This window comes from Spermophilus citellus, assembly GCF_964194105.1.
Source record: "Spermophilus citellus genome assembly, chromosome: 15".
NCBI classification, from domain to species: domain Eukaryota; kingdom Metazoa; phylum Chordata; class Mammalia; order Rodentia; family Sciuridae; genus Spermophilus; species Spermophilus citellus.
In genome coordinates, this window is record NC_138195.1 from 81,812,197 (window position 1) to 81,835,893 (window position 23,697).

The 23,697-nt window shown below is 37.1% G+C and overlaps 1 protein-coding gene across 1 annotated transcript in view; it reads left to right on the forward strand.

Annotated features, from left to right (window-relative positions):
* The window catches only part of NHLRC2 (NHL repeat containing 2), a 58,477-nt gene extending 37,163 nt beyond the window's left edge, over positions 1-21,314 (forward strand). Inside the window, exons 6-11 of the mRNA XM_081268739.1 lie at positions 9,280-9,379; positions 12,221-12,452; positions 13,007-13,129; positions 14,191-14,400; positions 15,391-15,610; positions 18,705-21,314. Coding sequence (XP_081124865.1) covers positions 9,280-9,379; positions 12,221-12,452; positions 13,007-13,129; positions 14,191-14,400; positions 15,391-15,610; positions 18,705-18,961 — 1,142 coding nt within the window. The 3' untranslated portion in view covers positions 18,962-21,314. The remainder of the gene's footprint in view (positions 1-9,279; positions 9,380-12,220; positions 12,453-13,006; positions 13,130-14,190; positions 14,401-15,390; positions 15,611-18,704) is intronic.
* The last annotated feature ends 2,383 nt before the right edge of the window (positions 21,315-23,697 follow it).

A 23,697-nucleotide genomic window follows, 5' to 3' on the forward strand; every position in this document is an offset into this window, starting at 1 on the left:
CCCAGAAATTCTATTTAAGATTTGGAAGAATTATTTAGATTCTCATCACATTTTCAAAGTGGTGTGTTACTCAACACATTTTAAGAACCTCTGCTTAAATTACTCTTAATTTAATTGCATGAATCTAATTCTGAATTAATGTATATTGTCAGAATATGGAAAATTGGATTATAGGATATTTGCTGTACTTGTCTTTACTTAATTGCATTTTAGCATGATGCCATTTATTTAAAAATATATCAATTCATAAACATAATATTCATTTATATTTGTAATGTGTGTATATATTCACGTTACTTATTTCCAAACACAGCCCTGTAGGACATAGAGTTTCTACTATAAATATTTGCTGACATTTTGAGTTATTGCCTTATAAGTGACCTTTGTCTACTGGAGAAAATTTTTCTGGTCTTTGTATTATGGGTAACTATACTTCTTTTTCCTGAGTATTAGGTTGTTTATGTTTTCTCAGGTTTGTTTTTAAGTTAAATCATAACTGTTTGCCTTGTTGTATTGATTGCTGGGAAACTCAGAGACAAATTTATCCTTAGTAAAGTATAATGAACAACATGACATTTTTTAATATTAACATATTTACCTTTGCTTCAAATTTTTTATCAAATTTTATTTATCTCATTAGAGATAGTTTCTTTCTAATCTACCAATGCTTTGTGAAAGAAAAACAGAAGTACATAAATACAGTAGAATCTCTCTTTACTGTGGTGAGTCAGTACAATAATTGACCATATAGGAAAAAACCTTAGGAATCTAAAAAATTTTTAAATACTGTCTTTTAAGACATATAAATGTACACTTGTTAGCCAATATTTTGATATGAGAATAAAGCCTTTTCCTTAAGCAGCACCTGACAGTCTTTCTTTTACTACCCAAAATGTGTTGTTTTGATTTCCTTAAGTGTGATGAGAATTTAAAAACACATGTAGACATCTGAGAGCTAAAATCGACTCAGTTTTTTTAAAATATATTTTTAGTTGTCAGTGGACGTTTTTGTTTTATTTCCTTATTTGTGTGTGGTACTGAAGATTGAACCCAGGGCCTCACACATGCCAGGCAAGCACTCTACCACTGAGCCACAACTCCAGCCCCTCTACTCAGTTTTTATGAAAAAAAAAAGTTTTAACTCATTCTTTCTGTTTTCATACTTAATTCGACAATTTGACTTAACTACTGGCCTTTACTGAATCTTTTTAAACTATTCTACTTCTATTCAAAGTAGAAACAATTTTTTGCTTTTATTTGCAGTGGTTCATATATATTTGAATTATTATTGGAGGCTGAGGCAAGAGTATCTGGAGTTGTTACTTAGCAGGGGACATCTAGCAAGACCCTGTCTCAAAATTTTTAAAAGGAGGGAGGAGCTAGAGATGTACCTCCAAGGTACTTTGTCTGGGTTTACTCTTCAGTATTGCAAATAAACAAACAGTAAAAGAAAGTAAAGATGAGGTAAAGAGAATGAAAAATAACAAGGACAAATCCATAGTTGCACATATATACTCAACCAAGGGTTCCAGCTTAATAAACAACATACTTCAAGGTGAAAATAGAGAAACAGATTTGAAATCCTCTGAGTACTTTAAATATATATGTAAGTTGTGAGTGTATGTGTCTATTTTGCATAGAGCCTGCATATGTAACCTTGGTGTGCTGTCACAGTGATAAAGCATAAAAATGATTAACATAAAGTGATTTTTACAAAAGTGAGTTTCATCTTTTTTCTTTTTTTATTTGATTGTCACTCTAAATATGGCCAGAACTTTATCATGCACTAAAAATTATTACTGACTGCAATAAATACATTTTTTAGCAGATAGTTTGCCATATTTCTAAAATGTGTATCAGATCTGCATTGACTCCACTGACGCCAGACAATAACCTGAAAAATGTTTTATCACAGAGGTCAGAACCCCTGCCAGTCTCTAAGTACTTTAGACTTTACCTGATTTAGAATCATTTATAAAAGTATAATGTGCCTGAATCCCATTAACCTTCCTTAGCCCTTTAATCAGCATTTTTCCCTAGATAGAAATTTAGTTTTTCTTATAAAACCTCTAATGATTGAAATCCAGTTATTTAGCCTGCTGGTCTGATTATCTATAGTGTTGGTACTTAGTGCTTAGGTAATACATTTTTATTACTTCCATGAATATTCTATAAAATACCATAAAATGTTTCTGTTTTATAAATAATTAAGTGATCAGAAATTTTTGTAGCATTATTTTATGCAGTGACTAATAGATTTTTATTTTGAAAAACAGTTGTTGCATCTTTATATCTAAAATTTGAGGGAAGATTTTATACTCTTGTCACATTGACTTGATGTTGGTAAGATTATTTTCTTAGGTTAGCAAAGGTATAATTTGCATAAAGAAAATTTGCTAGGTATATAGTTCTATGAATTTTAACAGATGCGTTCAGTCTTGTACCTATTAACCACAGTCGAGATACAGAGTTGCTTCCATCACCCCAAAAAGTTGTCTCCTGCCCCTTTGCTCAGTCTCTCCACCATCACCAAGCCCCTCCCACCACTGGCAGCTGCCTGTCTGCTGTTCCTCAGCAGTGTCTTTTGTCAAGTTTCTTCCCTTCAGCTTAATGCTGTGGAGATTCCTCATTGTTCTACTTATCAGAAGTTTGTTCTTCTTTGTTATCAAGAACTAGTGCGTTGTCCTCCTGTGCCCAGTTTCCTTTTCACCCTTGATAGACATGCGATTCACAAAGCCCCCATAAAAGCTATGTACAGGAGTTTTTTGTTGTTTTGGGTGTGTGTGTGTGTGTAAGTGAGAGAGAGAGAATGCATATTTACTTCTCTTGTGCAGTGTGTAGGAATTAAATTGCCAGCTGTCTTTCCAAAGTGGCTGCTTCTTAGAGGTCCAAGTGTCTGTCAGCATTGCTTTTACCTGAAGAACTGCCTCTAAAGTTTCTTTTCATTCAAGTCTGCTGCCATGATTTATTTTGCCTTTATTCTGCCCTGAAAAAGTGGTTAGCTTGTATATTTTTAAAGATATTTTTATTCCATACAAAAATCTTGATTGACAGTGTTTTCTTTTGCTATTCTTTAAGGGTGTCCCTTCTTGGTCTTCTGGCTGGCATCGATTTCTACAGGAGGTCTCTTGTTCCTTTACATGTAAAGTATATTTTTCTCTGATTCCTTCAGGCTCTTACCTTTGGTTCCCAGAGTTCCATATGTCTAGGAGCTATCCCGCCTGGAGTTCTTGCATCTCTGGTTTGATATCTTTTATTTTCAAGCAATTCTTAACCGTTTTTACCTCTTCAACTAATTTTTTCTGCCCCTGTCTCTCTCTTCTTTCTGGGACTTGATTCGCTCGTACATCAGGTTCGTCGATGTCATATCCACCAACTCTTGCATGTTGTATTCTCTTTCTTTCACTCTTCTTTCAGCCTGTGCTGGTTTGGTAGTTCCTATTGATTTGTTGTCAGGTTCACTAACTAACTCTCCTCGGCCTCACTTAGTCAGCTGATGAGGAATTCTTCGTCTCCAATATTATGACTTCTTTTAAAAGTAACTTTTCCATTTTATTCTTAGAGATTCTATTTCTCTGATGAAGTTTCCCAACTATTTCGGTACATTGACTGTGTTTTCCTCAATCTTTAACTCAGTAAGCATTGATGTTTTAACATCTGGGTTCCATAGTTCCAAATTTCACATCTTCTCTGAATCTGGTTCCACTGGTTTCTTTATCACTCCAAAATGTGTAATTTATTTTCTTACCTTTAAGAGTGTCCTCTCATTGTTTCTTATATGCCGGCCATTTTGTGTGCCACTGTACATTTATGTCACATTACAGGAGGCTGTCACCTGGGGCTGAAGCTTGAGCAGGCCTGGGTTTCATTACTGCTGTGGTTACTATCAGTGTACCGCAGCTTTCTGTTTTCTGTACCTGGGCAGCTGCTCCCTTTTGTGCCCCTAGCGCAGGGAAGGAGGGCTGAGGTGCCCCACCGTCAGCTTCCAGCTACCCAGCACAGCAGAGCCACACAGCACTTCTCTCCGCACACCTCCCCCAGGGACAGACTGCTGCTCTGGTCACTTTGCACTAGGCTTGTGTTGGGGATGGGGTGTGTGTTAGGCTGGTCCAGCCTCATTCATAGGAAGTTCCTGAGCACCTGGATGCTGTCTCTCCTCTCTGGCAGCTGAATTCTGTTTTGTGTCTGTGACTGATCTAAGTGTTTCGCTTCTCTCCCAGCATGAGACCTCTACTTGTGTCCCTAGGTCTTTGGCTGAAGACCAGATGGCCTCCCGAGTCTGGCCTTCCTCCTCTGCCTTCCCACAGCTGTCATGGGGTTGTCACGGGTCTCTCCTCTGCACTTGCTGCTTTTCCCTCCTGGCTTGAGGGTTTGCTTCGTAGAAGCTGTGGACGAGTTTGTCTGTACCAAGGAGGATTTCAGAGGCCACCAAGAGAGTACAGTCGTAATGGCTTAAAACAGCTAAATTTATAAACACTGAATTTCAGATAGTTTTCACATTTGTTGGTTTCATTCCTGTTTTCTGAAACTATTTCTGTAATATTTATTGAGGGTTATAAAAGGTTTTCAGTTTTGGTATCGTCTTTATTTTTACTGTTTTACTTTTCATCATGAGTCTCTAAATGTCAATAACACCAAGTACACTGTTAATTTAAAAATGGAAATGTTCTTGATTACTATTCTTCTTAGAAGGAGCAGAAGTAATACCCATACCTAGTGATGCATCCATGTGCTTTAGAGATTCTAAACTCTAGGGAGAACAGTGTAAATCAGTAACATGACTCTTTACTAGTTGGAGAGTCATCCAAGGTGACATTGGCCACGTTTCTCTTTTCCTTTCTTAAACACATTTTATTTACAACAAACTCTTCAGCTCGCAGTGAAACAGATCACCAGGCAGGTGAAAACTTCTTGCAAGGTGGACCCTCGTGGTGCTGTGGGGCATGGACTCTGAGCCAGCCTGCCTGGGCTCCGAGTCCCTCCATCTCTGCAGCTATGGACTTGAGACGAGCCCTATAGCCTCTTCATGCCTGAGTTTCCTCATCAGCAGGGAAGATACAGGTAGCACCCACCCCAAGGCCAGGAGGATTAGGAGCACGAATGCGCATCAGTTCATAGAAAGTTCTGTGTGAGTCTTTGCGGTTGTCATTGTTTGCTACAAGAGAGTTTTGTCATGAAAGTCACAAAGAGATACTGATGATATGAACCATAACAAAAATGGGAAGGCAGAGAACTAGAAAATATATCGTTAGATTATCCAACCATACATACACAAGTTGTAGGGTCTACAGAGAGAAGGGCAGACAGGGTCAGCCTAGCTGCACATCCTGCCATGGGAAATGTGGTACATTTGATTTATCTATCTGATCACACTGAACACAGATGTGGGGACATTGTCCAGAGCCATCTGTGGGTCAGAGCAGAACAAAAGGGGCCAACCAAAGAACTGAACAGAAGAGTACAGGTTCACCTCTGTACTTCTTTCTTATCACAACACTAATAATTCAGCCAGACTCACTGATGAACTCGTATTCCAGATTTAGCTATGTGAGTTTTAGCAACTTATTTAACCTTGTAGAATTTTAGTTTTTTTATAAAATGAATATGATGATAACAAGACTTCTCAAGGTTGTAAAATAGAAGTAAGGAACCTGTGTACAGCACTTAGAGCCTTAAACATAGGAAGCGTTCTAGGTGGTCACTGCACCGCCTTTCTCGTCGCTTGATGTGTAGAATCCCAAAGACCTGCCACAGCCTCACAGCCTGGCTCTTCTGCTTTTCTCATTGCACTGCTTCTGAAGGAAGTAAGTTCCCAGAGACTAAGGTTAAACAAGTGCTCACACTTCATTACTATGAGGCTTTTGCTGGTGTGTGTAGTGAGCCCAGCTGAGCTGGACTGACCTGTTCAGAGAACTCGACCACGGAGGCTCTGTGTGGTTGGCCTTTCAGATGTGCACCAGCATAGCTCTTTTTTACCAAGATGGGGCTCTTAGGCTGAGAGCTAGTTTTGCCTAACTCACCCTGCCCCGGTTTTCCTAGGGGAGGACATTCATGTGGAGACAAGGTGATAGTCCAGCTAGCGGGTGCTCCTTGCGGTACTCCCTGATGATGGCTTAGAGCAACGAGGTGGTGACAGGTGCTCAGATTCTGGATATATTTTAATGAGGAGCCAACAGGATTTACTGAGGGATCATGTGTGCCCTGTGAGAGAAGGATTAAGGGTGACTTCAGGCTTTGATCTGAGAAGCTGGAAAAATAGTGTATCAGTAATTTTGCCACCATGATAGTGATTCTTGAAGAGGACACATACATCCTTCATTAGATTTGCTCATAGGTGTTTGGTGTTTTCTAAAACATTATCATTATAAAATTGTTTGTATTTGTTTGATGGTATACAAATAGAATTCATTTTTATGTAGGCTTTATATCTAATACCCTTACTAAATTTATTTATGGCTTCTAATAGTTGCTCTGTAAAATTTTAAAAGTTGGCTGGTGTGGTGACGTATGCTTGTAATCCCAGAGGCTCAGGAGACTGAGGCAGGAGGATCAAAAGCTCAGGGCCAGCCTTAGCAATTTAGCAAGGCCCTCAATGATTTAGTGAGACCCTATCTCAAAATAAAAAATAAAAAGGGCTGGGGATGTGGCTTAGTGGTAAAATGCCCCTGGGTTCAATCCCAAGTACCAAGACAAGATCTTCTCATTTGACAGATGAGGAAATTGAGGTACACAAGCTGGACAAATGATACAACGGGAATTCAAAGCCAAAGCCACCTGGTTCCACAGCTAAGGAAATAGAGAAAGGGTCCAGAACTCTCTTCTTTCAGTGGCCCATCACTCTATAGCATAATTAGTTCTATTCAGAGAAATGGGAGGACTGAGTGGTGGACTTGAAACCGTTATCTTTTATGATGCTTCATTCAGATAGGATTCTAAAAATGTTATTGAATAAATATGGGCTTTGGAAAATTAGGATTAGAAAACCTTCCAGATTAAGTTAAAATTCATGAGAATTGCTCATTTGGTGGACTTTCTGTGCCTTTTGTTTATGCTACTTACTCAAGTTTTTGTTTTTTCTGTTTTGGCCATTTCCTTAGTTCTTATCACTGTCATCTAAGCAGGAGCAAAAACTCATTTTCATTGCTTAATGCTGAGAAGTTTATAATCTTGGGTTCATGGTAGATTGAACACAAATAAGCAGTTGTAAACCAAGCCCTTTGTGAGTATCCTCTGTTATGAGACAGGCTTAGTAACGCTCACTGTAAAATTAACAAGTGCTCATGGAAGACGTGTCCTGCTTTTTACCCTCAATGCCATCTTCTCAAGGGCTGTTCAGTCTGTAAATGCCTTAGGACTCCCCTAAAATGACATGCTATAAAATTAAGGTCCAAAGTCATGCAGTAATGGTTGTGGCTGACATTTGAGTGTCGCTGCCTCTCAGCATTGTCCCAGTGCTCCGCAGGCCTTGGACCTTTCAGTGTATCTAAGGTAATGGAATGTGGTATAGCCTCAGTGTTGCAGTCATTCTAGTAGTCCCAGAGTGTAGCTCTAGAGTAGCTGAAGGAGCAGTGTGGAATGTTAAAAATTAATTGTGGAAAGCTTTTGATCTAGTTTTAAGGTAGGTAAGTAGAGGCTCAGTTCCCAGAATGTATGGACACCAGTATCATTTTTACCATAATTTATGATTATAGACATATTTGAGTATGAAATACTAAATTTAAATGAATTGTTTTTCTTTAGATTTTACTGGATAGCAATTAAGAGCGCGGAGAAAGAAGTAGCATGTGAAATGGTTAAGGGCATTGATGTTTCCGGCGGACTGCCTGGGTTCAGAGTCAGCTCCTTCACTGGCTAGCTCTGTGAGGCTGACAAGTTTTCTGACCTCTTCGAGCCTGTTTACCCAGCTATAAGTCAGCTATTAAGCATCTCTCTCACGGGGCTTTTGAGAAACTGTAATGAAGCTCTGGAAAGTGCTTGGCACATGGCAGCCACAGTTATTTGAGGACGATCCTCATCATTGCATTTTTTTGTTTGTTTGTGGTTTTTGTTTTTGTTTTTTGTTTTTTTTTTTGGGGGGGGGGTTGGTTGGTTGTGGGATTTTTTTTTCTTTTTCTTTTTTTTTTTTTTTTTTTTTTGTTAAATTGAAAGAGATACCAGTTAATGAAAAAAAAAATTTCTCCTGGATACAAACTACATAAAATTAAAGGAAACATAAATAACATGACCTTTCTAAGACATTCCTTTTATTATAAGATAATGTCTGAGCAAATTATTTTAGTTATAGTGCCTCAATTACTTTAGAATACATTTTAAATTAAAATAATAAAATATCTTAACAGTAGAATTAATTTGAGAAGTAGACCTTTGTCCCATTGTAATAAGTTGTGATATCATTCACTTTCTAAAAAAGAAAATTATGTTTAGTAAAAAGCTGTGTTGTCATATATTACAGTCTTGGTTTTATTTTTTGTATGTCAGTCCTAAATTTTTTTAAAAGTTACAACCAATTAACCATGGGTTTTTAAGTAGTTGTTTTGATTTGTGTCTGAATTACAGACTCTGATGGAAATACACATTTCTTGAACTCTTAAAAGTTCTGTTCTTTCATGGAAATTGTTCAAAGAAGCTATTATTAACGAGTAAAACCTAGAGGGTTTGTTCTAGATATTTGAGAATTTCTTTGAAGAGTATGTCAGCTCATTTATTTTGTTGTATATGATAAGAAATCAGATAGTTAAAAACATTGTGCTCAGAATGCAGAGAAGCATAAGTCTATTAAGAATACTTTAATTCCCCTAATTTAATTATTACACATTGTATACATGTATTGAATAATTCTAGTGTATCCTAACACTTTGGATTCTCATGAAATCTTACAATTCCAGATGAAATTATAAGTCTGAGTGTAGTAGCGCACGCCTGTAATCCCAGCCACCCAGGAGGCCAAAGTGAAAGAATCTCAGGGCAATTTAGCAAGACCCTGTCTCAAAATTAAAAGGGGGGGGGGGGCAGGGATGGAAGGACAAAGTACAGGAGTTAGCTCAGTGGTAGAATGCCCCTGGGTCCAATCCCACTACTGAAATAAAAAGAAGAAAAAGAATGTATAAGTGAAGAAGTAAACCTCTCACAAAACAGAAAAATTTCAAAAGCAACATAAAACATATTTTTTCTTTTGTGATTTATAAATATATTGCTATTGTTCATGAATTTAAATTTCTGAAACAAGTGGAGTGTTTATATTACCAGATGTGAATATAGTAATTATTATTTTTTATAAAGGTTCAGAGGTCCAGAGAGATGACATCCTATGGATAGCCATGGCAGGGACCCATCAGATATGGGCACTCCTGCTGGACTCTGGCAAACTACCGAAGAAAAAGTAAGTCTCTGCATCTTTCTTTGAGTGGACTGTATTCTAGGGGCTCAGAGTTCCCTCCCCCAGGGTTGCCATGCTCATCAGGCCCACTGGACTAGGCAGGACACTCTAGGTTATGCTACCAGGGCAAACAATCCAGTTCTTGCTGGCTCAGAGCAAGACACTTTCCTTGCTCACTGTGCAGATTCTCTGGGGAGCGCTGCTCTGCCACCCTGGCTGATGAAGCCACTGCCTTTTAGAGCTTTGCCCATCATCAAGGCAGATCAGGAGGGAAGGAGGTGGCGAGTCACTCACTGGTCCCTAAACTTCTGCAAAGTGACATACATCACCTATACTCACATTTCACGAGCCAAGCAAGTCTTGTGATCACATGTGGCTTCTAGAAGCCCAGGAAGAGCTGTCCTCCTGAGCATCCAGAAAAAGAACTAGAAATATTTGGTGAGCCCTTAACTAATGACACATAGTTCCAGTAACTGCTGTTCTTCCTTCAAATGGAGGAGCATCGCGTGGCAGAGTGGTCACTAAGTGCAGGTTTTATAGTCAGGCCTGAGTTGAACCCTAGCTTTGCCGTTGACCGACTCTGAGTTTAGGAGAACTCATCTGTTTGATTTCTAAGCCTCAGTTTCCTTACTCATATTGATCTCCTATGCTTTCTTTGATAATGAATAATCTGTGAAGAGCTCAGTGTAATGCCTGGCACATACCATAAACACAGGTCAATTTACTGCCAACATAGGGTATATGAGAATGGAAAGGTGGTGTCTCTATAGATCTTTTCCCATAGAGCCTTTCTGCCTCTGCCTGACATTCCAGGTATAGATGGCCACACCCTTCTCTGTGGCCTCACTATAATCCAGATATCGTTCCATCACTGTGCTTGTAAGTTTGCCCAGCCTTTCTTTTTCTTCCTGTCTCTCCCCTCTTTAACTAGGTCCTCATACTAGACCATCTCTTAAAGAAAGAAGCTCTGTCCCATTCATTGTTGCATCCCCTGTACCTAATTATGTGTCTGGTACTCAGTAAGGTTTTGTAGAATAAATGAAGTATAAAAGTCAGTAGACCATAAAAATCATTAAATCACCATAGAAAGTAAGGTCCTCTCAATTATCTTTATCAGTAGAAAGGAGCAGTTATATAGAAAATTGAAAATATCAGGTATTCTAAGTATTATGTATATGTGTGTGTGTGTTGCTTTGAAACATTTATGTAATGTTTTACAACAATCATATAAAATATTTATTAAATACACTCTGTGCTAGGTACTAGAGATGAAAGGATATGCTCACTAAATTAAAGATAAAATGAAAACATGCAGTTGCCGTACTCGGTGGGCTACAGAGGAAGAATCAGATCGCAAACAATTCAAAAACAGTGTATGTAGAAAAGAATCACTGGAGCGGTCTTCATGTTGAAATTATCCTGAATATAAGTAAGAGGAACACCCATTACCAGTAAGAGTTGAGTGTCAGAGAAAGCTTCCTGGAAGATGCATACTGGACTGAGACCCCATGGAGGAGCAGGGCTTCCACAGGGACAGGGGCGGTTTCCAGGCAAGAGCTGGCACTGGTGATGCCAGTGGCAGCTGATCACCCAGTGCCTTGTGAGTCCTCTTAAGAGATTTGGACATTCTGCAAGCCTTTATAGAAAGGGTCAGGCTGGGAGTGACATGATTAGTTCTGTGATTTTGAAAGAACCCTGGCAGCATTCAGATTGGGACAAAACTGGAGGTAGAGATGCCATCGAGGAGACTGTCAGTGCTATCCAGGCTAGAGGTTACCAGCAGCGTGCGTGAGGCTTAATTGTAAACAGCAGGCAGAAGTAATGGAGCTTGCCAGAATATGTTCTTCTGGGTGACGGTTATTTTGGACATAAATGGTCAAGGGCTGTCTAAGTTTCTTAATTAAGTAAGATCGTCATTCTTGTTCATAATAGGAAAATGAACACTTGGTTCACATTGACCCTCACCTTAGTTTCAAGGATGTATTATCTTTATTCATGGCTGGTCCTCAAGTAGTAATGACCCTTAATGTTTTAAAAGGTACTGCTTTTTCTCACTCTTTTTTATTTGATTAAGGGGGTTCATTTTTTAAGTGTTCAGACTTTTAATAGTAATTACCTTTCAATTTATTTGTTTTGAATATTACATTTTAAGTCAGCTTTTTCCCTATGCATGAATTTAGAAACTAACCTGTAAAACTTTCTCTATATCACAAAAAGGATCATTCCAGTATCCTGAGTGGACATTTCCCTAGTGTATGTAAGAAATTGATTTGATGTGACTCAGTAGTCAATGCAGTAAGGTCAGCCTATGTCATTTTCCTAAAGTAGTGATGCCTGCCCTGGCTCTCTTTCAAAAACTATTACTTAATTCCTTTTGTTATTCTCTACTTTTACACAAGAGCATAAACATTTTTAATGAAAATGTAAGCTTTAAACTATCACGAATTAGGTAGTCTTGTTAGTTCCCTTTCGGAACTTAATGTTTCATGCAGCAAACCAGTCAGGACATTAAACTGGGAATAAACTTTATCAAACAATCTGACCATTATTTTTATAATTCCAATCCTGTCGGGGATTTCCTATTTGGCCTTTGAGAGGGCTTTCAGTTGTGTGTATGTTGAAGAAAAGTAGGAAGGTTTCTACCCTGTGGCTGAATAAGTAATGGTTTGGAAAATTACAGAGAAGGCTGACTAGCACAGTTTCACTAGGCCAAGATCACTAATTTTGATTTTTTTTTTTTTACAGTGCTATCACCATTGATTAGATCATTTTTATTAATTGTTGGATGACTATATTGGACACAATATCCCATCTATTGATGCCATCTATGACCTTGTCTTTCAGTGAGCTAAAAAAAGGAACCTGCCTTCGGTTTGCTGGAAGTGGAAATGAGGAAAATCGAAACAATGCGTATCCTCACAAGGCGGGCTTTGCCCAACCTTCAGGTCTTTCTCTGGCCTCTGAAGATCCCTGGAGCTGCCTATTTGTAGCAGATAGCGAGAGCAGTACAGTGAGAACCGTCTCCCTGAAAGATGGAGCAGTGAAGCACCTTGTAGGAGGAGAAAGAGATCCCATGGTAAAGAAAGTCACTTTTGCAGTGTGCCCAGTCACTGATCAAGCTGTCAGTTTCCTGAATTGTGCAGAGTTAATGAAACTTAGGAGAAGTCATTCTTGGCCTGTTCATGAGATCAAATGGAGGTCAAGCCTAAGAAAATATGAGTATAAAGAAAAACAAGCAAAGCCAGCTAAGAAAAGTAAATCAGTGCTACTTGATGATATGTAACCATGTAAACGTTAAGGCTTTAGAGAGAAAGAAGGGATAGAATGTTGCTCACTGAGAAGAGAAGAGCGCATATTAGATGTTGGTTGAAAAGGGCACCAGCCTCGATGATTTAGCCTGTTCCTCACCAGGCGTGGGTAGAGTGGCGATGCACCGAAACCAGCCCAGGCCACAGTCCTGTGAGTTCCTGCCAGTCTACAGCAAGTGTCCAGCCCTGATTGTATGAAAGACAGGCCTTTTCCCTTTTGACTGTAATAGCACATACAGCTATATTAATTTTCACTTTATTTTCTAACAAACATTATAAAAATTAATAACTGCTGTTTCTTTCTCTTTAAAAAAAATAAAAGAATTTATTTGCTTTTGGTGATGTCGATGGAGTAGGCCTCAGTGCAAAGCTTCAACACCCACTTGGAGTAGCGTGGGATAAAAAGAGAAATTTGCTTTATGTGGCAGATTCCTATAATCACAAGGTGAGTCTTGACAGAATTATATAATGTCTTGCTTTTGCCTGTGGTGTTTAAAACGCTGAAAGATCTGTGTACCTCCTACAAGTGCCACTCCAGAATACAGAGGAACAACAGCCCTTGGCAGCTATGTACCAGCTTGTTCTGTGTTTCTTCTGGTCCTTTCTTTGGCAAGATATTATGATGATATCTGAAGCAGGAAAAGCACTAAACTTGGCTATAATAAAAAGTTATGAATTGTGTGGGTTCAGCAGCACGCACCTAGAGTCCCAACTTCTGAGGAGGCTGAGACAGGAGGATCTCAACTTCGAAGCCAGCCTGGGCATCATAGCACAAGATCCTGCCTCAAAATAAAAAGGGCTAGTGATGTAGCTCAGTGCTAGAGCACCCCTGAGTTCAATCCCCAGTACCCCTCCCCGCAAAAAAGTTATGAATTGTGATCCATCAAAATATGTTCAGGAAATAAGGAGAAAGCAAATAGCGTGGAAGATGATGTGTCAACTAGCAGGCGAGGCCTTCTGAGCTCTCGTCTCACAGTGCCTGCTGCCACGAAATCCCATCTCCACCAGCGTCCCCACTTGTCTTTTTAGTGGCTTTAGTTCCCATTGCATGTTTCTTTTTTAGAAAGCATCCATAGATAACAAATGTTAACACTTTGTAATAAGAGATCATAAATTTAATATGTTTGAGACGTGACTGATGTCATTAAAGAAGTTCAAATCTTCTGTCAGTGCTAGATGCTCGTGAGAAAAGGGTCAGTTCAGTTGTGAAAGTATGTTCCACTGTAAAGAAAAACAATAGAAATATTTATTTTTAATTATAGAAAAAAATTTATCCAAGATTACACCTAGAAAATACACAGTTTTTAAGTTCTTGGGGTGGAATACCTCTTCTTAGATTATGAGTGTTGGGCTTTTCAAGAGAATAAGGAAATACCTACTTTTTTTTAGATTTATTGATAATTTAATGGCAATCCAAAACTCTAACATTTTCTGGATGCTATACCTTTCCATTATACAAGCCTGAGGTGGATCTTCAGATACATAAATTTTGTTCTTTTTCTTTAGATTAAAGTTGTGGATCCAAAAACAAAAAGCTGTACAACATTAGCAGGAACCGGAGACACAAATGATGTTTTCAGTTCCAGTTTTACTGAGTCAGCTTTTAATGAGCCAGGAGGCTTGTGTGTTGGAGAGAACGGTCGGTTATTGTATGTCGCAGATACCAATAATCACCAAATTAAAGTGATGGACTTAGAAACAAGAACAGTTTCTGTGGTAAGTGAACTGCAGCATAAGTTGAGGGTGTGGTTTTAAGAACAGTACTCAGGTGCCATGGCACTGACAGAGATGCTTTGAGTCAGACCATGTCCAGTGGCTCAGGTGACACGTGGAGGTGGTATAGTAAGCCCTCCTCCGCTGTGTTCTGTGATAACCAGACCAGCAGGACTGCTTTGAGGATATCCTGTCATTCCTAAAATATAAGTTCCATCTGTGCTGAGAGTTTGAGAAAGAGACTGGGAGTTGGAGAGAATTTGATGAACCTTCAAGAGAAAAAGAAGGACTCAGATCTGTTTTTAAATATATAGATACACCAGCACATACTACATACACACGGCACGTGGGTTGGGTGGTGTTACGCAGTGATCCTGAGATTATCGTGTAATCTTTGTTCCCTATGGTGAATCCAGGACCAAATTATCTGCCAGAGGAAGTTTTAGAAGCCACATTTTAAAGATGTGGACATGGTCTATAATAGTTGTAAGAGAAGTGTCTATCATAGCTACCTCTTGATGAATCACCTTTACCTGGAGAAAAAAAAAAAAAAAGATTTGTTTCTTCTAAAATTCTAGTAATCTGCAAAGAATATGTTTTAAAATAAAAAACAGTTTACCATCAAAGCTGTCATCTTTCTTCACATAGATCTCTGTTATAAGATGAACAACATACTTGGCTACAAATTATAAGGGGATGGATATATCTACTACATTTAAATTCATAAAATCTTGCTTTGATTTCCTGCCACCTATAAACATAATTGGACAATTACTCTTTTATAAGTATTGGTTCTCTTTTTTGCTAAGATGAACATTTCTCTCTACTCACAGAATAATCTGGAGGGCATCAGGACAAACACCTTCTAATTCAGACTAGAATGACAGTTTCAGTGATAGAGAAATTCATTTTCCTACTGAAATCTAAAAATAAACTCACTCTCAATTGCTGTACAGTACTGGTGCTTTAATAACAGATTTTTTGATTTCCTAGCTCCCTGTCATCAGATCTGAAAATGCCGTGGTAGATGGCCCATTCCTAGTGGAAAAACAGAAGACGGTACCCAAACTGCCTAAATCTGCCCCGAGCATTGGGCTTTCCACAGTAACTGCTTGTCCTGGGCAGACGCTGCAGTTCAAGCTCAGACTGGACCTCCCGTCAGGAGCAAAGCTAACTGAAGGAGTATCCAGTTGCTGGTTTCTAACAGCTGAAGGTATGAAAATATTTAATAAATTTTTTGTGTTTAATACAATAATTTTTGCTCATTTATCATGTGTTATTTTTTACTCAGTGATTGAGGAAGATTATATGAAAAAAATGAATTTAGATCTAACCCACATTGGCAGTTTTCTTTGATCTCAGAGGTCCTTTCCTCCATTTTATTAAAGAACAGTGTAACTCACTGAATTACACCTCAGTTGTTAGCAGTTTCTTAGAGAATGGACTTGCCTATACTTCTTCCCATATTCTAAGCTTGTTCTTCATTTTTTCTTCATTTTTGTTCCCAAAAAGAACCTTTTAAAGTTAAAGTCTGAAATAGAGAAATGAAGTGGCACCTCCTTATTTAACAACTTTTTCTGTAACTCATCTGTCTAGTCACCTTAATGCAGTCCCTGCCCTTTATAATGTGAGCTAGCTTCTTGTTTTATTCGTGGATGCTATGGAATAAGCATACCTCTTGGTTTTACTAGAGTTTTTCTAGAGCTTTCCATCATCTGTAATGTAGCGGACAGCAGTTCTACAGTGGGATAGTAGTGGTCCAGAACTTCTGAAAGTAGGACTTCTTGTCTCAAATGATCATCCTCTGTCCTAGTCTCCCACGCTCTTTCACATGTTCTCACTCAATCTTCCATTTCCTCCCCAACTCTTTTTCCCTCATACCCTCTCACACACTTTTTTTTTTGTACATTACCCAAATCCTGGCTTCATGCCTTCCTACCTTCATACATTCTCAGAACAGAAGCCACTCAACAAGTCTAAATCAAGAGGACAAAGAGAACTTGGTGGGCCAGCTGTGTAGATGCCAGTTAGAGACTGGGAGGCTGACTGGGGCGGGCTGACTGAGCCTACAGGGAAACCACCCCTCTCACTCCCTACAAGGAGCGGGGCAGCCATGCACTACTCAGAGAGTTGGAGCTAGCTTTGTAGACAGAAGAGTTGTCCCACAGCCCTCTGGGTTCACAGCAGACCCTATACTGCTGGTTTAACTGTTGTGTCTGTGCCCCCAGGTCTGAAGTGGTGCATCAGCTGGATATCATTAATCTCATTTCTCTCTGTGTAATTGTAGAGCAGCGTATTGATTTTTAAAATAAAATGTTGACAGATTAACATTTTTAACTCTGCTTTGTTAAACAGATGAATTACTCTCAAGTCATTGGGATATAAAATACAAATGGTACTAAAGTGAAGTGTCTGTCTCTTTCATCACTTGTCCAAGATATTTGTGCCATTTTTATTACATACAGGCAAATAAACTTTTAGGCAAGATTTTGAAAATTATTTTATGGAATACATTTGTACACTTAGGATTAAAAGATATTTTCTCTTTTGGGCTGCTTTTTGAGACAGTTAAAGTGATTAGCATATGTGAAAGTTTTTTTTTTGTTTTTGTTTTTTTTTTTTTTTGAGAGAGGGGGGAGAGAGAGAGAGAGAGAGAGAGAGAGAGAGAGAGAGAGAGAGAATTTTTAATATTTTTATTTTTTAGTTCTCGGAGGACACAACATCTTTGTTGGTATGTGGTGCTGAGGATCGAACCCGGGCCGCACGCATGCCAGGCGAGCGCGCTACCGCTTGAGCCACCTCCCCAGCCAATATGTGAAAGTTTTAAGCCAAAAGAAAAAAAGCAGAAAAAAAAAAAACCTCTGGCATATATTATAAATTCACAGATCCTTAATGTCATATATATGAAAATAGGTAAAGAAATATTTTCTTTTATTTCTTGATTTGAATATTAAAATAGAGCAGTTTATTATTTTCCCATCTGGCTTTAAAATTTAAGAAATTCTGTGCTAATTTTCTATCAAGTGAAATCAAGGATTAAGTAGAGCATACTCCCAGTCCAGAACTAAGTAAAGAAAGCCAAAGAATTTTCAAGAGAATTGTAGACCTGTTGAAAAACTCCTGCATAAACTCTCTGCACTTAACTCCAGTTCTTCCCTTTCACCTTCTCCTTATTCTTCTTAACTTTTTTAATTGCAGTTTCTAGAACTGAACAATGGGGTGTCTTAAATTTTCTCAAATTTCATTTTTCAGTCAACCGAATATTAGAAGCAATCAACCAAAGGGGAGAGGAGAGAACACTAATAGAGGCAGGCTCTTGAGTCTGTGGCTCCTCAGGAGGCAAAGAAAAGAGACAAAAAGCTAAAAAGTGTCTCATGGCTACTCAGTGGAGGACTCAGCTTTTGTACAAAGGCCAAGTCATTGATGAATCGTGAGAGATGTTGAGTGTTCTCTAGCAGGAAGACTTTCTTGCTGTGTTTCCCAAATCTGACTCCTGGTGTCTGCCCCTGTGAGCAGAATGTCCCTGCAGTACTGCTTCCTCAATAGGACACAGGCCTTCCTCAGAGAGAAGGCTCGAAATGAATACAGATGGTTAAGAATTTTAATACTAGAAGGCTTAAAGTTCTTTAGTGGTTTATTGAATGTTTGTTATATAGATGATCTTAGTATCTAAGTCTAAGATGAGTTTTATCTATTAAAATGAGGTAGAAAAAAAATCTTAGTTTCTGTATTGTTTGGACTCAGAGATTGTATATATGGCATTATCTGTATTTTTATTATTATTACTCTGATATTATTACTCTGATATTATTATTACTCTGATATTTCAGAATTTACCATTATGTTAACTAAAAAGCCACTGTGGAGTTGTACATACACTTGTATTCTCTAGATGAAGTTCTTTTTGTACTGTGTCTCTGTGTTTCTCTGTGGTAAAATGTTCTGTTATCTCACATAGCTTGTGTTTATTTAAAGCCTGCTTAGATTTCATTTTGAAATTTGGGGCTTAAGGATCTAGAGCCATATTTGTAATATTCAGCTTGATTTCAGTAGAATTAAGTTTATGATTTATGGTGTTTAAACAAAGGAAGAATTGTAATAATTACATATAGAAATCACCAGATGGGGCTCATTTGTGGTCATTATGTCTTATTTATATTTATGCCTCTGCCCCAGATTGCAGTGCCCAGCATTAGAAACTCTCATCAATATTAGTTGATTGAATGTATCTTGTCTCCCTGAGATTTTTCCAGTCTCCTACTTGTCTTCTTATACAATCTTAACAATTTATTTCTTTTATTTTCTAGGCAATGAGTGGCTTCTTCAAGGACAGATACCATCTGGAGACATAGAGAACATTTCCAACCAACCAACGATTTCACTGCAAATTCCTGGCAATTGCTTATCACTTACAGCAGTTGTAACTATCAGCGTGTTTCTCTATTACTGTAGTGCAGACAGCAGTGCTTGCATGATGAAGGGAATTTTGTTCAGGCAGCCTTTACAGATAACTTACACACAACCAGGGTACATAGATCCAGTAGAGCTCAGGTATGTATTCTAGCAAGCCAGCTAGCAGCACTTAGTCACAAGCCCTGTCCTCCATTCCTTTCATTACAGAAAACATTTTATTTCTGCTTCTGGATTCAAGACGCCCATTGCTCAGTTCTAGCAACTAAAATTAAAATAAAGCTATGCTTATTTATTATTGTACACAAATTCATTCTGCTTTTATATTAGCTAAGTCATTGACCATCATTTAGACAAAGATATGAAATCTCTGCAGCTATTTGGCAAAAGACTGAAGATTACACTATAAAGAATATTATAAGATAATTTGCAGTGCTGATATAATCATACCAAGTATTTTAACTAACTTTTTCTACCTTTATTAATAGAAATAAACACATTTGCATATGTAAATTTTATAGTAACTTTAGATAGACCTAAGCTCCAGTCTACATGTTTGTGTAAGGATACCTGCCATTTAAGGCATAAGGTTTACTTTAAGCCAAAAAAGAAAAAAATATATATTATTTTCTTTACAGTAGATGCTTAGAGCATGTGGTGGTTACATATATCTTTATTCCCTTCTGTGATTTTCTCAGCTGAAATATTTTTAAAAAGAGTTTTGATCTATTTTTAATATAAATTATTTGTTGTTTTAACACAGCATTATTAATGCCTTATAACTTTATACAGAAAAAGTTGAACATATAGGCCTGTTCCTTAACTGTTTTTTGGTTTGGTTTGGTTTTTGAATGAACACATTATCACTAGATAAAGAATGGGTCCCAGAAATAGTATAACTTTCAAGGAGAAGGGACTTAGGACACATTACTGTCTGTGGTAAAAAATTTATTGTGACAGCTGAATCTAATATAAATGGGTATGTATGTTGTTTCAGAAATTTATATTTTACTTGTAAGCTTTAAATGCAGATTTGTTGGTTTTGGGGTTTTGATTCCCATATTTAAAATTTAAATTTTGATTGTTGATTGTGATGTTTTTTAAGATCACATTTAAGTCTTCATATTGAAATTTTCAATGTGAAGTACTTTTGTGTAATTCACAGGTATAGTATATCTTAACTGCTTTTTAAAATATTAGAGCCAAAACATATACTGTTTTGTTGGTTTTTGGTTTTTTGAACTCCAAAAAAAAAAAATAGCTACTGAGAATACTGGAGATTTTTAGAAAAAATTACTGTTATCACAATTATCTTATAACTATCTAAAAACTTACTCTTGTTTTTCCAAAAGTAGATTCAACATGTTTGTGATTTAATCAGCTTACAAGATCTTAACCTCAGGCGGACTATGTTTATTTATTTAATAAATATTTATGAACAATATGGAATAATATGCTTCCCCTCCTTATATTTTTAGAGAATATGACATAATATGCTTCCCCTCCTTTAAAAACAATGCTAAATTTGAAGTGTAATCTTTTAAACACATTGTCTACCCATTTATGTATATTTTGGGAAATACAGTTTTGAAACATAGTATTTACTTGTTTCAGAAGGTTGGTGAAATCTCTTAAGAGAATGTATAGATCATGACTTTGATTAGTTAATAGCCTACAAAAACTACTTTTACAGAAAAATATAAAATAAAAAAGAATTCTGTTTAAAATTGTATGTAATTACCTCATTAAACCTTTTCCCTCCACAAACAACCAAAACATAATTTTCTCTTTTATGGAGAATAGACCTTATTACTTTTTAATGTCATTGACTTATCATACTTCTCATTTCCACTTGGACAGGATGAGAATATTTTGGCTCATTTCCTGTATAAGGACATAAATAGTCTCACTCTCTAAAAGAAATAGAGTTTTAACTTGCTAATGTAGAAATAACTGATGACTTATTTTTTAGTATAATACCCAGAATATGTTTATATATTTTTGTGTACATTAAAAATTCAAAACTACTTTTTAAGCTTTCCCTTTACTTGCCTAGGTAGAGTTTTGGATTAGTTTTAAGCAAATACTTTTCTTGATTTTCAGAGTACTCTTTTATTGAACATTCTTACTCTTACCCACTGCCAGTCTGCATTGTTTTATACACTAAAAATTTTATTTATAATGGATTAGTATGATTTTGAATAAATCACACTAAAGCAATATAAATGTGATTCTAGAATTTATAACTAACATAAACCTCTTATATAAGAGTAGGCACTATAAAGTTTATTTTTAAAACTTCTTGATCCATGTCTGCCTTCTGTTTATCGTTAGGGCTCTTATTTTTTTACTTTTGCTTTTCTGTTGCACAAGTTATGTCCAGTGGGTTTCAAAAGAGTTAAAGTTTCAGTTAAGTCACCTTAATTAAAATGCTAGTAAGATAACATTACACACATTTTGACATAATGCCTGGATTTTTACCCTGAATTATATATTTTTTTCTCCTTGCTGTGATATCATTTTACAAATAGTAAGATTTTTTTTTTTTAAAATTATACTCAGGATTAATATGATCCCTGGAAAGAATTTTGCTTATCTTGAGTATTCTATCTCAAGCAAATATTTAACCTATTCACAAGAGAAAACCTTGTGTTTAATCACCTATAAGTGTAACTTTGGCAAAGTTCAAAGACTATGAAAAACAATTTTATCCCTAACTGTCTAATAATGTATTTAGTTAGAGTATTATCAGGTCTTCAAAAAGCTACAGTAAGCTTAATATATAGGTCTTAATGCAGCCAAAAACTGTATAATATGTGTGGATGAATGTGTGTGTATGTGTACATGGATATGAAGATTAGTTCAAGAAGTTCTCACATTTCTTTTATGGCCAGTCTACTTTTGAGCTAATACCCCTGAGATAAGTTATTCTTTACTTGTTTTTCCAAAGTTGGAAAATTGGGGAAGATAATAAAAATATGTACCTATAGCATAATAATTTTTTTCTTTAGCATTTAGTAAATAATGAAACTGCTACTTAAAGGCTTAGTTAATAATAATGATAAGTTGACCACAGACACACATGGCTTGACATTTTCTTTGCAACTGCAAATTTACAGGAAAATCTTTATCTACCAACTATTTGTTATGTTAGTATTCTCCATAGAGCTGGGGTTGAAGAAGAGAAAGTTCTGTAATAAAGCATATCATTGTTTTCCAAACAGTACTGTAGTTATAAAGATGCATACCTACAGTCATATTAAAACTTTAAAAAGATATTCTGGACCCATGAATAATCCACTTGCTTCAGAGAAGGTCCAGACACCCTGAACCATACTCCAACAGCACGTGCCTAACAACTTGCACCAGGTTACGTGTTTTAACCTGAAGTTTCACTCTGATGGTGCCTACAGGATCTTCAAAGTGCTTTAATAGATACTGCCTTAATTGAGCTTCAAAATAACCTTATAAACTAGACAGGAAGATTATTGTTTCCTTTGTGCAGATGAGGGAACAGCTTTGAGATCAGAAAGCTCCCAAAATGACGTTGATACCTAGAGCAGGGCTGGGTGTCCACAGTTTCTAGGTGATGTGGGATGACGAGGGAGGAGAGTGAATGGTAGATATTTTGTCCTGGCTCAGGTCTCCTAATTCCTGGCTCTGCTACACTAGGGTATAAGGTTAAAAAGCCGAGATGCAGAACACTTACTTCTGTGAACATTTTCTTAGGCCTCCAACTAGGTAGTAAGCATTTCCCAGTGCTTCTTCAAACGCTTTGTAGAGTAACTCAGGATCGCCTTAAGAGGGAAGGACCAGAAGCTGAGATAGGGGTGAGCAGTTATACCAGCAGAGTCAAGGTCACACATTCAGGAAGTGGCATCTTTCCAGGCTCTATGTAGTAATTCGTCAATCCAGAGAACCCAGTACTCTTAATGATTATTTTTGAAGTTTAAATCCATTTAATTGCATGATTTTTTTGTTATAAACTATTATTCAGGCCTTAAAATGGTCTGAATAATTGTTTCCCCAAAGATTTTTATATACGACTCTTCTTTAATCCACAAATTTTCTTGGCAGATGCGTGTATTAAAGAAATCCCAGTGCTGGTCCCACCTGTGTGGCTTCAGTTGGTCTGCAGACAGTAATGAAGACCATGGCCGCAAGAGTTAACAATTCTTAGCACAGGACTGTTTCAAACCCTGATAAGATCATTTGTATTTTAAGAAAATTTTGTTTCCTTAGCAAATTAGCTCTAGTAATGTAAAGTCTAGTGTTTTCTTGCTTCATAAATACTGGTATGTAGATCATTCCACAGTGACACAAATACATGCAATTCAATTTCAGTAAAGTTTTTGCCAGGGTCAGCCTATGATTTCAGCAGTAGATGCTATTAAAATAAATGAAGCAAAGTACTAGCAGTGATTATCTGCCAGTGATTCTGATTAATGATCATTCTTATACAGAATGCAGTCATCTTTTCACTGTTAAATGGCTTGCTTAATAAATACTAACAGTAGCATGCACTAAGGAATTTATTAATTTTAGTATAAAATCCCATTCCTGAAATCTATAAGGTGATGTATGTCCATTTAAGAAAGTGATGAATGTTGACATATTTTAAAAGTGGAATTTACCATTAATCACCAAGATTGCTTTTCCACCTGTGGCACATAGTTTATGTGAATGAAGAATTAGCACTAATCTTAAATCACTGTTTTGTCCCAAATAAGTAAAAGTTTGCTTTTCATTCATTTCTTTGCAATAGGTTAGTATAAAGAATAGTACTTTAAGTGAGAGGCTCGAGTCGTCTATGTACATTCCACAGCCGACAAGCCCTGGCCCTTGCACATATTCAACCTGCAGTTTAGCCTGGCCTCCTTTGGCAGAGTC